The following is a 12943-nucleotide window of genomic DNA, read 5'->3' as shown; positions in this document are numbered from 1 at the left end:
GAAAGCCAAGCAATTGAGTCCCATTCTACCTAATATGTTTTTCTCTGATAAACAGTCCGGCTGAAGGGATAATCCCATCAAGGAAGAGAGATTAAAAAAAAAAAAAAACACATCAGATGTATCACTCAGTGCAGACGGTCGGCATGGCTACCGTGAAAGCGTCCGGTTATTATGGGATTGGTAATCTCGTTTCTTGGGTCTTTTTGTGTGTGTGGTTTCCCTTCCGGAATCGGGTGTTTACACACCCGGCGAAAAGTCAGTCGGTAGCAACTTCTTTCTTTTTTCCGCGGAATTTCTGAGCAGCTTGATGTATTTGACACGTGCGTGACAGTTGATCGTGGGGTGGGGGGGGGTTGGGTTTGAGGGTTGAGGCTTCGCATCGTCTGCTACCCTGACCGCACGTTCTTCTTCTTCGCCGTATGAAAGCGCACTTTGGTGCCTGTGTACACAGTTGTGGTTCGCAGGCAGGCTAGATATACTAGATATACACTATATGAGTGCACACAGAAGAGGATACAGCGGCTTGATACCTTCAACTTCTGTCATGAGTCGGGAATTTTGACACTAGACGAATGTGTGTCAGCTTGTCAGTTCTCTCCAGCCGGGCCTTTGAACGCAGCACGGTCCATGAATAGTGCATGTTGTTTTGTTTTTAGGGTCTGCTTCTGATTCGTTCCGAATAGAAAGGCCTGCACGCTCATGTGCATCCTTTAGGAAAACTGTCAGCATGCGTTCTGTCGCTCCGACATAAAGGTTCAACCCCTGAAGCCAAATTCACCCAACTGCCTGCATCTTCTTCAACATTTAAACATCCTAAAGCCATACTGGTAATCGTTAGGGGTGTAACGTTATGCCTCAATTTACCCAACAGACTCAGTCCTGGCTTTTTAATGCAACACACAGCATAGGACAACACACTGCTGGTTAACTCAAATTAAGTACATAGGGCATCCGGGTGACTCTACACCGGGGTTTTTTTAATGTATGACACTATGTAAGGAAGGGAAAGAGGAAGGGATAAAAAAATAAAATTAAATAAATAAAAAAGTACAAAAAAAAGACTAAAGGAAGTTGGGATAGCAGTGACAATTGGGAAGTAGTAAGACTCAAGTGGTAATGGGAATGGTTTTATTTCATTTGAACATGCATCAGATTACAATTGAATGCATCCCATAATCAGTTCACAGTTCCACATGTCCGAAAGGAGTAGGAAGAAGCAAAGTTTATTAAATCCTACCCCTCCATCTGGTACTTTTACAATCAGTAACTGTTACATTTGTTCACTTCCTGCTTTCCTAATATAATTTAATTTTTTATTTTTATTTTTTTATTTTTTTATTTTTATTTTTATTTTTATTTTTATTTTTATTTTTATTTTTATTTTTATTTTTATTTTTATTTTTATTTTTATTTTTATTTTTATTTTTATTTTTATTTTTATTTTTATTTTTATTTTTATTTTTATTAGTCAAGACTACTCCCTTTCGAACATGTGTACGTTTATATGTACATAGGTATTTTTATTTGTATTGATTTTGGTTGGTTTGTTGTGCTGTGGATGTTTTTCATTCATTCATTCATTTTCCACTGCTTATCCTCATGAGGGTCGCGGGGGGGGTGCTGGAGCCTATCCCAGCTGTCTTTTGGCGAGAGCTGGTCGCCAGCCAATCACAGGGCACATATAGACAAACAACCATTCACACTCACCTTCATACCTATGGACAATTTGGAGTCGCTAATTAGCCTAGCATGTTTTTGGAATGTGGGAGGAAACCGGAGTACCCGCAGAAAATCCACGCATGCACGGGAAGAATATGCAAACTCCACACAGAAATGGCCGAGAGTGGAATCGAACTTTGGTCTCCTATGGATGTTTTTCATGTTCGAAATAAAGAAGAAAAAAAAAATTAAGGTCATGGTTTGTGTAAACGGCTTTCATCATTTCATTCTCCATTATTTTCCAATATATATAAATAAAAAAATTCCAACTAGCCCTGTAATCTAAAAAGGTGAGTAGTCACTGCAACATTTATTATTATTATTTATCACATGTTCACAAATGCACAATTCAGCATGTCTATAAAAGTGTAGAAAAAAGCATTTTATATTTAATCTTACACCCCCTTGTGTCTCAGCAGTTACTTACAGTTTGTGCACTTCCTGTCTTTTACGTGTACCGGGTTGCCGTTTTGTTCTCAGGGACGACACGACATGAGGTCTTTGGCAGGTCAGATGAAACGTCCATGAAAAATATACAAGGGTGGCTTTTGCCTTAAACTGTTTCCAATGCACGGTGATTGATGGACATGCCTTTCATGTACGATCCCTCAAAATACGTTAAAAGCCAGCACGCGTGTCATTTTTCCGAGACGTGCAGCTGCGGGTCATGACTGAATGGTGAAGGATGGTCTTGTGCTCTTTATTTGAACATACCCCATATACATTTTTTATCCCAGTCACTATTGGATTTATAGGTAGAGAATGGAATGCAAACCAATGAAAGGTACTTTGATTCCTACTGCAGGTTGGTGATGTTTTTTGTTTTTTTTTTTTACTGTGGAAGTTTCTTGAAAAATATTATAAGAGCCCCCCCTGGCAGACGATAATAAATCATAAAAATGGGAGACGCCATTGAGAATAAAAGTCAGCCTGATTCCTGCGATAAAATGTTAGCCATTTTTGTTATTCTATAGTAGTTTAGCTGTTTATCCTTGATTCCCCAGAGTCCACTAATACAAACTATTTCAGCACAAGACCCAAATTAGAAACTGGAAACTTACCACAGCATGTACTGCCGTAATAACATTGACATATACTATACATAAAACAATGCCAAAGAACACATTTGAGGTTATTTTACTGCAATAATCAATCAATCAAAATTGAATAGAATTGTACCAATTTTTGCAATGTAGTCACTTTATGGATGGCTTTTTTTGTCTTACAGAAGAGGAAGTTACTGCAGGAGTTGGGAGACCAAAAGATCCCCTTTTTAGGACCTTCTGATCAGGGCTTTCAGAAACTGGTGAGTCAGCGACATCGCTTTGTTATCATCATCGTTCTTAAGCTGCATTCCAGAAAAGTGTAACCAGGAAAAATGCATTTGGACACCGCTCGAAGTTAGCCAACAATATGAATAGTCTGTGAAACTTTCATTAGATTGTATCATTGATGACTGTGCTGCTAATTACAAGATTACCGCATTGACCCGAATAATAGATGGTGTTTTTTTCCTACTACTACTGATACTACTGCTTCATTCATTCATTTTCTGTCTATCTTCGGGCGAGAGGCGGGGTACACCCTGGACTGGTCGCCAGCCAATCACAGGGCACATATAGACAAACAACCATTCACACTCACATTCATACCTATGGACAATTTGGAGTCGCTAATTAACCTAGCGTGTTTTTGGAATGTGGGAGGAAACCGGAGTACCCGGAGAAAACCCACGCATGCACGGGGAGAACATGCAAACTCCACACAGGGATGGCTGAGACTGGGATTGAACTCAGGTCTCTTAGCTGTGAGGTCTGCGCGCTAACCATTAGACATACTACTACTTATACATGCAATAAACAGTCAAAATAAGTCACAGCTTTTCTTCCTGTCACTCCCATATTTTTAGGAAATGTAGAGATGCGGGGATTTTGGTGTATTTTATTTTGATTGACATATTCAGTTAATCTAGAAATATATACGGTACAAATGTATATAATAATTTATCTTACTAGTCAGTAAATGCAGTAAAAAATGGCATATTTCAGACATAGTTTCTAATGATGATTAATCGTGATTAATTAGTTAAAATTCTGAAATTAATCTGATGAAATATTTTAATAATCATAATAAATAATTTAATCTTAATATACACAGTACACATTTATATAATCATTTATCTTACTAGTCAGTAAATGCAGTAAAAATTGGCACATTTCAGACATAGTTTCCAATGGTGATTAATCGTGATTAATTAGTTAAAATCTGAAATTAATCAGATGAAATATTTTTTATCATAATAATCATAATGATCATAGTAAATACGTTAATCTTAATATACACAGTACAGTACAAATTTATATAATCGTTTATCTTACGAGTCAGTAAATGCAGTAAAAAAATTGGCATATTTCAGACATAGTTGCCAATGGTGATTAATCATGATTAATTAGTTAAAATCTGAAATTAATCTGATGAAATATTTTAATCATTTGGCAACCCTAACATGATACTGTTTTTGATAGAGGCTCTTAGGATACTCATTGAAGAAAATTAATTTGAGTTTGGATTTCGGAATTTCCAAGTGAGATATTATTTCTGAGGTGTCTGAGGAGAAGAATTCACTCTTGTACATTTGTTGACTGTAGATGTTGTCTAGCTCTATCTCTGGAAACAAGCCCATACAATTAACGTTTAGCGTCTATTGGATGCGTCTTTCCTAGTGGGATTCCAGCTACTCCGGTCTGGTTTTGAGAAGATCCTGCTCTCTTCCCGCTGAGCTCCACTGTAGAGTCCAGGGCGCTCTGCTCACCCTGAGAAAGAAAGGCTGCCTCTTAAGGGATCTGGTCCGTGTCCGAGACCGGGACGTCTTCACCTCTGTGTCGCGAGCCCTCTTGGGCGAGCCGGGTCACACATACAGCTACCTGGACACCAGGCTCTTCGCCATCCCCTGGCACAGCGAGGACGCTGAGAATAAAGGACAGAACTGCTGCGACGCTGATCTGAGAGCGGCCTGTAAGGCCTTGTGGGAGCTCAACACCTTCTTCTGTTCGGATGTGAGCGAGCTGAAAGAAGGAGACAGGCTGACGCAATGTGCAAAGGCGAAGACGGCAACGCCGGTGGAGGCCAAGGTGAGTGAGGAGGCTGAGACAGAGTCCAGAAATAGTGAAGACTCCAAGAACAGCGAAGGAGGGGAGTCGGAGTCCAGGCAGAGCGAGGAGGGGGACACGGAGTCCAAGCACAGCGAGGAATGGGATGTGGAGTCCAAACACAGCGAAGAAGGTTGCTCCGGGTCGAAAAGGGAAGGCCAGTGGGAGACGGGGTCCAGACACAGCAGCGAGGAGGGAGAATCCTCACGGAGCAAAGAAGGGGGTCTGGAAGGAACATGTCCCACCTGGGCACCCAAGAGTGTACCGCCGATAGAGGTCCCTGTGGCACACCTCAAGCACAGTCTGTCGGGTTACCACATTGAGGACAAGGAGGAGGAGCAAGTGGGCTGCTCCGAGCCCAGTCCTCCTCAGGTATGCACGGCATCGGCCAATTTCAATGTCACCTTACTCAATTATATGGACCCGGCATCCATGAGCCAGCTCAAAGAGGAGCCCTACTATGGCATGGGGAAAATGGCCGTGGGGTGGCACCACGACGAAAACCTGATCAGTCGCTCGCCCGTGGCTGTCTACAGCTACAGCTGCCATGACGACAAAGGTAAGAGTGGCTGTGTTCTCATTAGATATAGCACTTTTTCATCATCACATCACCGCGGAGATACCATACATCACTACAATAAGTCCTCAACTTACTAGTAAATAAATGCAGTAAAAATTGGCATATTTCAGACATAGTTTCCAATGGTGATTAATCGTGATTAATTAGTTAAAAATCTGAAATTAATCTGATGAAATATTTTAATCATAATCATAATAAATAATTTAATCTTAATATACACAGTACAAATTTATATAATCATTTATCTTACGAGTCAGTAAATGCAGTAACAATTGGCATATTCTAATGGTGATTAATTGTGATTAATTAGTTAAAATTCTGAAATTAATCTGATTAAATATTTTAATCATAATAATCATAATAAATAATTTAATCTTAATATACACAGTACAAATTTATATAATCATTTATCTTACTAGTCAGTAAATGCAGTAAAAATGGGCATATTTCAGACATAGTTTTCAATGGTGATTAATCGTGATTAATTAGTTAAAAATCTGAAATTAATCTGATGTAATATTTTAATCATAATCATAATACATAATTTAATCTTAATATACACAGTACAAATTTATATAATCATTTCTCTTACTAGTCAGTAAATGCAGTAAAAAATGGCATATTTCAGACATAGTTTCTCATGGTGATTAATCGTGATTAATTTGTTACAATTCTGGAATTAATCTGATGAAATATTTTATCACAATAATCATAATAAATAATTTAATCTTAATATACACAGTACACATAATTTCTCTTACTAACCAGTAAATGCAGTAAAAAATGGCATATTTCAGACATTTTAATGTTTTAATGTTGATTAATGGTGATTAATCACGATTAATTAGTTAAAATTCTGAAATTAATCTGATGAAATATTTTAATCATTTGACAACCCTAACATGATACTGTTTTTGATAGAGGCTCTTAGGATACTCATTGAAAAATAAATAATTTGAGTTTGGATCTCGGAATGACGACAAAGGTAAGAGTGGCCGTGTTCTAATTAGATATAGCACTTTTTAATCATCCCATCACCGCGGAGATACCATACATCACTACAATAAGTCCTCAACTTATCTCCGTCGCTTTAAAGTGGATCAAATGCGAGCTAACCTTACGCGTTGCGGCCCCTGCAGCATCTGTAGACTGTGGCCTCCGGCGCCGCATCCATCAGATCCATCTGCGCGATAGTGTCAGGGCATTAGCAAATGTCATCGACGGCACGCTACTTGACAGCCTTATCGCCCCGACCGCGCGTCAGGGAGATCACAGACGACGGGATCTGAGCTCAATGGCACAGCCTTAACAAACGGGTCCTTATCGCACACACGCTGCATCTCATCTAAATCATTTCCCCGAGAAAATGATCAATGAGCAATTATCTGATAGGGAATAATGAACCCCAGCTTTGATAAGTCTTCCTCGACTGTACTAGACGGATAAAAAGCACGTCTTCCAACCACAGGAGCTGATAGTATTTGATGATTAAGCTGATAGAGTATCTTTGCCAAACAAGTTTGCTTTCTAGAGCACAGGCAAAAAAACTATTTAGAGATGAGTATTTGTCCAAATAATATTTACAGTATGCTTTTACATTGTCCTTAACAAACCATAACACATGCAATATTTTATTAAACCTATTATTGGAGACTCTTGGCATGTTGTGACCCTACACAATCTGCATGCAGTCACACGATATCAAATATTACATGATTTCCATGACATATGCGTATATATAGTAAACACTACCGCTCAAAAGTTTGGGATCACCTGGGAATTTTTTTGGCCAGTCTGAGATATGGCTTTTTCTTGGCAATCCTGCCACGAAATCCAGCATCCTGAAGTCGCCGCTTCACTGTTTGATACTGACACTGGTGTTTGACGGCTACTATTTAGTGCAGCTGTTAGGTGACTACACACTACACACTCTCAGTTGTGCATCGTTTTTATGTCCTTGTTAGACCCACTTTATGCTGCTCTCTGAAGGGAGTAGTTAACAGCATGGTAAGAGATTTTTTTAGATGGGTTTTCTAATAATCTATTAGCCTGATAAAATGATGAACTTGGATTAGCAGCCATACCAGGAGATTGATGCAGAGGACTGACAGTTGTTGTTAGTAGGCCTCTGTGCAAAAAAATCCTTCTTTGAAAATAATGTGATTACTATTAATTGTTTGTGAAATGGATGAAAATGTTTGTGAAATACAAAGAAATTTGCAAGTGATCCCAAACTTTTGAGCAGTAGTGTATATCTAGTAAGTGTGGGATTTGTCAATTATTTTGTGTTGTGCTAATTATTTCTATAATTTAAAGTGTCGGTTATCTTTCATAATTGGAGTGATAATCACGACTTTGCTTTTATTTTGTGGATTTTATTTTGATTGTGTTTATTATTTTTTTTAATGACATTTATCATTATTATGATTTATATTATTAAAAAAAAATATTTATAAAATTAATTTTATTTATTATTAAATATTTATTATTCATTAATATAATTAAATTTTATTTATTTAAAATAATATTTTTTATGATTATGCAAAGTTCCAGTTATCATTACTACCTGGTGGTAGAACAATGACAGGACACCACATGTAGACGTTTACTAGTAGGCTTCCACTTGGTGTCGTGATTATCGTATTTTCTGGACTATAAGTCGCTCCGGAGTATAAGTCGCACAAGGCCAAAAATGCATAGTTAAGTTTAATTAAGAAAAAAACATACATAAGTCACACTGGAGTATAAGTCACATTTTTTGCGGGTAATTTATTTTCCAAACTACTTGACCAAAACAGACATTACGTCCTCTTGGAAGGCAAGTTCTAACAATAAAAGAATAGAGAACAGGCTGAATAGGTGTAAGATATGCTAACACAATGCTTATTCAGCTACACAAAAAATAAACATAAACAGAAAAGGTGTCCAGTGTTTTCATTTATAAGTCGCTCTGGAGTATAAGTCGCAGGAACAGCCAACCTATTAAATAAAGTGTGACTTATAGTCCGGAAAATACGGTAGTTAGACTACCTGTTACTGAAAAACGCTGTTATTCCCATCACTGGCCATGACTCTGAAGCATAACGGAACCTAACGGTAAAGTTAGGCCATATTTTTACATACGTTATAGATTCTTTTAATGATAAAAAAATGAATTATAGCGATATAAATGATAAGCATAAACAAGCTGAGTTGATGAATCAAATGCTGCCATCGTGAAGGGAAGCGGCGTTCATGTAGGAAAGGCAAAACATGAACAGAAAAGGTGTCCAGTTTGTTCATTTATAAGTCGCTCTGGAGTATAAGTGGCAGGAACAGCCAACCTATGAAAAAAAATGTGACTTATAGTCCGGAAAATACGGTATTTGTATTATGCAAGGTGGCTGTTATCATGAAGAACTTGCGTTAGTTCCCGGGAATTGTTCCGCCAGCAGACCCTTGCATGAGTTCCCGCCATGGCTGGAGCTAAAGGTGTTAGCAAGTCGAGTCAAACATGAATGAAACAGGTGCCCCCGCCAAACACGGCCCACATCTGGTTTTCCTCCACAAGGGTGTCATAAGCAGAAACACCTGCTTGAGCGTTCCGCTTCAGGCATTCGCCACGGGCCATTTGAACTCAGACCTCATGGCTTCAAAACATTGCGGCCTAACACCTTGCCGCAGTTAGCAGCTGTGTATCTTCTAAAACCCCCCTGAACTGGAGAGACTGACGTCTAAACCAGATCTTTATTCCAGTGGTTGGGTTGGCTCCGGCGGTTCCCTGGACCCGGCTAAAGAAATTAAACTCTTTAACCGTAAGGCCACATTTCTTCCCCGAGAGCTCCTGGAACCATGCTGGAGATCCAAAGGAATCCGCCATGGCAGTTTTCACCCTGATAGTCCTCCGTTGCCGAGGCCTCAGGGAGCGCTGTCATTAGCCGGCCTCTCGGAGCACAATGGCTGGAAATTAAGTTACTATTTATCCGTGCTGAGCAGAAAGGAAAAGGCAGCCGCGGGGGGCAAAGAGGCCCGGAAAGACTTTAGTATTGATTTGTGCTGAAGGGTGTCGGCCAGCCGAGTTAAATCTTGTTTTCTTAACGTGCTGAGGGAAGAACTGCGAACGGGATAGGAAACAGGAACAGGAACATCAAGGCCCTTACCCGCCATCCAATAACACTCTCAAACACTCACCAACAACATCCAGCAAGGGCTTTTATCTGGCAGCGTCCTATTGTACTATAATGATAGCATAGCGCTTGTGTACTAACAGCCACAAACACTGGCAATTAATGAGTACTATCCCATATATATTGCATACTTGCCTTTCTTTAAAATACTCGAAATGTACTTCACAACAAATTATGATAAGACAAGCCATGGGTAGTATTCTTGTCACTAGATGTCAGTAATGTTGAGACATTACCTTATATTACATTACCTTAACACTCCACGGTATGTCCAGCATGAAAATAAGCCTTTTTTCCTACTCTGTTGTTCAGAACACATAAATTGGATGCTAACTACTTACTATACGTTATGAGTTGTGCAATGTGGTGTAAACAAAGAGTAATAGGTGTGTGAATCTGACTATAGAGGTGCTATTTTATGTTTGCAGGTCTCTAATCATAATAAAGTCTAAATCCGGTTTAACTAACTATACATTCACACCATCGATTATGCATATACACAAAGGTGTAGTTCTGTCAAAATGTAAATGAAAATAATAGGGTGTAAGAAAATATCGTTTCGGCGATATATTGCGATACTTCGTTCCACGATACTGTATCGATATATAATCGATACGTAAAGTATAATATCGATTTTTTTAGGCATTTATCATAGACTGTATATGATATTTATTCAAGTGCAGACATGGCAAAGGTTCAATTTAATTTGAATTTAAACCTCCTTTAAACCTCCGATCGTCGTCAATTAGGCATGGACGAAATTTCGTTGAACGTTAATTTGTTAAATAATGGTTATTTCAAGCATTGTAAAAGAACTTTTTTACTGATGTTAGTTACTTTGTTCCACAAAAATACTCTTCTGATGGTGGATAAGTCAGGGACTGTATACTCTGCATTTTTTCTACAGCTAATATAATGTGAACATTTGAGCAGAATTTTGCTTGACATAATTTAATTTTTTTGTTTTTTATGTTTTTTTTTGTAAATTTAAATCTGTATATTACAGCTTTATTTATCCAAATGTTACACTTTAAGTTTTTACAGAGGAAAGTTTGTGATACAGCATAACATACTGCTCTAATAGAATAAAAATGTGTTTAGTAAGTGCATATTGCTGGTGTAATTCAGTTTTTCCAGGAAAAAAAAAAAAAAAAAATATCGCCTCGTTTACAGTATCGTGATATATCGTGATGTGTATCGTATCGCCAGATTCTTGCCAATACACACCCCTAAAAAATAATGAGATAGCTAACTTCTTTTTTGCTATTTACTTTCCTGTGTTATTTCCAGTTTGTGCAACAAATCAAAAAGTTTCCTTAGTTATTACAGGTTTAGCCTTGATATTAAAAGTTCTTCAAAACTCTGGATTCGAACCCCAAGTCACTTGGCTCTACTTTATTTATTACAGCCATCCCTTTACTGTTAAATAGCCAGCATTGTTGATTGATACCCCTTTTAAAACGACTAATATAACACAATAAAACACCAGACTGAGTGAATACCTGCTTATATATTTCAAGTTTGGCACTTTTCGCTCAGGTTCGAAGCTCTGGATGATTCAGTGGTTGAATTGAGAGAGTGTGTGCATTATAACGTCGAGGGGTGGTGTGGGTGACAATCTGTGATTGACAGGCGGGAGCAGCGAAGGCGGCGGAGGCGGCGACAAGGCGAGCTGGAGGATCGGGCTGAAGGTAGCCTGGGACATCCACACACCTGGGCTGACGCTGCCCCTGGAGTCTGGAGACTGTTATTATTTGAGAGGTACTAAATCTCACGGATACACGCATGCATATGCACCATGCAACCTCGTTTTGGGGCTTTTCTTGGTGTTCAGTCCCGAATGACCTGTGCAAGGAGACCCTCGGTCATGTAATTCATTGGCTTTTGTTCTTAAACATCAGGGCTGCGGAAAGCGATCCGAGGGTGGTGAATGTGTGCGGGAGCGTCTAGTCGCTTTGTTAAGGTTCCATGAAATTGAGTGCATTAGTGTAGTCATAAGGAAATAGTATTTGCTCAAGCCAGGCAGGCAGTGAAAGTTTCAGGGGCGTAAATCAAAGTTGAATGTTTAGGTCGAGGTAAGTAAAGGTTATACTGATACAGCATGCAGCCAAGACATTGATGCTGATTATTCATTCATTGGCGGGGGAGGTGCTGGAGCCTACCAACAATCTGCAGCAACCAAAAGCCAACAGCCAATAACATAGGTAAGTTTCGGAAAAATATCAGTTCCCAACTAAAAAGGAGAATTCGAAACTCATTTATTCATTTTCTACCGTTTATTCTCATGAGGGTCACGGGGGTGCTGGAGCCTATCCCAGCTGTACACCCTGGACTGGTGGCCAGCCAATCACAGGGCACATATAGACAGACAACCATTCACACTCACATTCATACCTACGGACAATTTGGAGTTGCTAATTAACCTAGCATGTTTTGGAATGTGGGAGGAAACCGGAGTACTCGGAGAAAACCCATGCATGCACGGGGAGAACTTGTAAACTGGAATTGAACTCGGGTCTCCTAGCTGTGAGAATTGCATACTAACCACTCGTCCACTCGACCACCATGCAGCCCCACGGTTAATCAAACATTCATTCATTTTCTACCGCTTATCCTCACAAGGGTCGCGGGGGTGCTGGAGCCTATCCCAGTTGTCTTTGGACGAGAGGCGGGGTATACCCTGGACTGGTCACCAGCCAATCACAGGGCACATATAGACAAACAACCATTCACACTCACATTCATACCTAACATACCTGAACATGCAATTTGACTCTCTGTTTTGTTAGATTTTCTTGGTTTCAGTTTCGAATTCTGGCTGCACGGCGGAATAGTGGTTCGCACGCAGACCTCACAGCTAGGAGACCCAGGTTCAATTCCACCCTCGGTCATCTGTGTGTGGAGTTTGCATGTTCTCCACGTGCATGCGTGGGTTTTCTCCGGGTACTCCGGTTTCCTCCCACATTCCAAAAACATGCTAGGTTAATTAGCGACTCCAAATTGTCCATAGGTATGAATGTGAGTGTGAATGGTTGTTTGTCTATATGTGCCCTGTGATTGGCTGGCCACCAGTCCAGTGTGTACAGCTGGGATAGGCTCCAGCACCTCCGCGACCCTCGTGAGGATAAGCGGTACAAAATGAATGAATGAGTTTCAAATTCTCCTTTTTTAGTTGGGAACTGATATTTTCCGGAAACTTACCTATGTTGTTGGCTGTCGGTTGCTGTTGGCTGGCGACCAGTCCAGGGTGTACCCCGCCTCTCGCCCGAAGATAGCTGGGATAGCCTCCAGCAACCCCGTGACCCTCGTGAGGATAAGCAGTAGAAAAT

The 12943-nt window shown here is 39.7% G+C and overlaps 1 protein-coding gene across 2 annotated transcripts in view; it reads left to right on the top strand.

Moving 5' to 3' along the window:
• fto (FTO alpha-ketoglutarate dependent dioxygenase) overlaps window positions 1-12943 on the top strand; it is a 204415-nt gene that overhangs the window by 32804 nt on the left and 158668 nt on the right. Inside the window, exons 2-4 of one of the 2 annotated variants that reach the window (XM_058089306.2) lie at window positions 2948-3025; window positions 4443-5427; window positions 11247-11375. In XM_058089306.2, coding sequence (XP_057945289.2) covers window positions 2948-3025; window positions 4443-5427; window positions 11247-11375 — 1192 coding nt within the window. The remainder of the gene's footprint in view (window positions 1-2947; window positions 3026-4442; window positions 5428-11246; window positions 11376-12943) is intronic. The other variant, XM_078795693.1, reaches the window with a different exon arrangement.

The sequence above is a fragment of the Doryrhamphus excisus genome, linkage group LG13 (assembly GCF_037039965.1).
Source record: "Doryrhamphus excisus strain RoL-2023G ecotype Guam linkage group LG13, RoL_Dexc_Guam_v1.1, whole genome shotgun sequence".
Classification (NCBI taxonomy): Eukaryota; Metazoa; Chordata; class Actinopteri; order Syngnathiformes; family Syngnathidae; genus Doryrhamphus; species Doryrhamphus excisus.
Note: the sequence above shows the minus strand (reverse complement) of the source record. Positions and strands in the feature narration are given on the sequence as shown.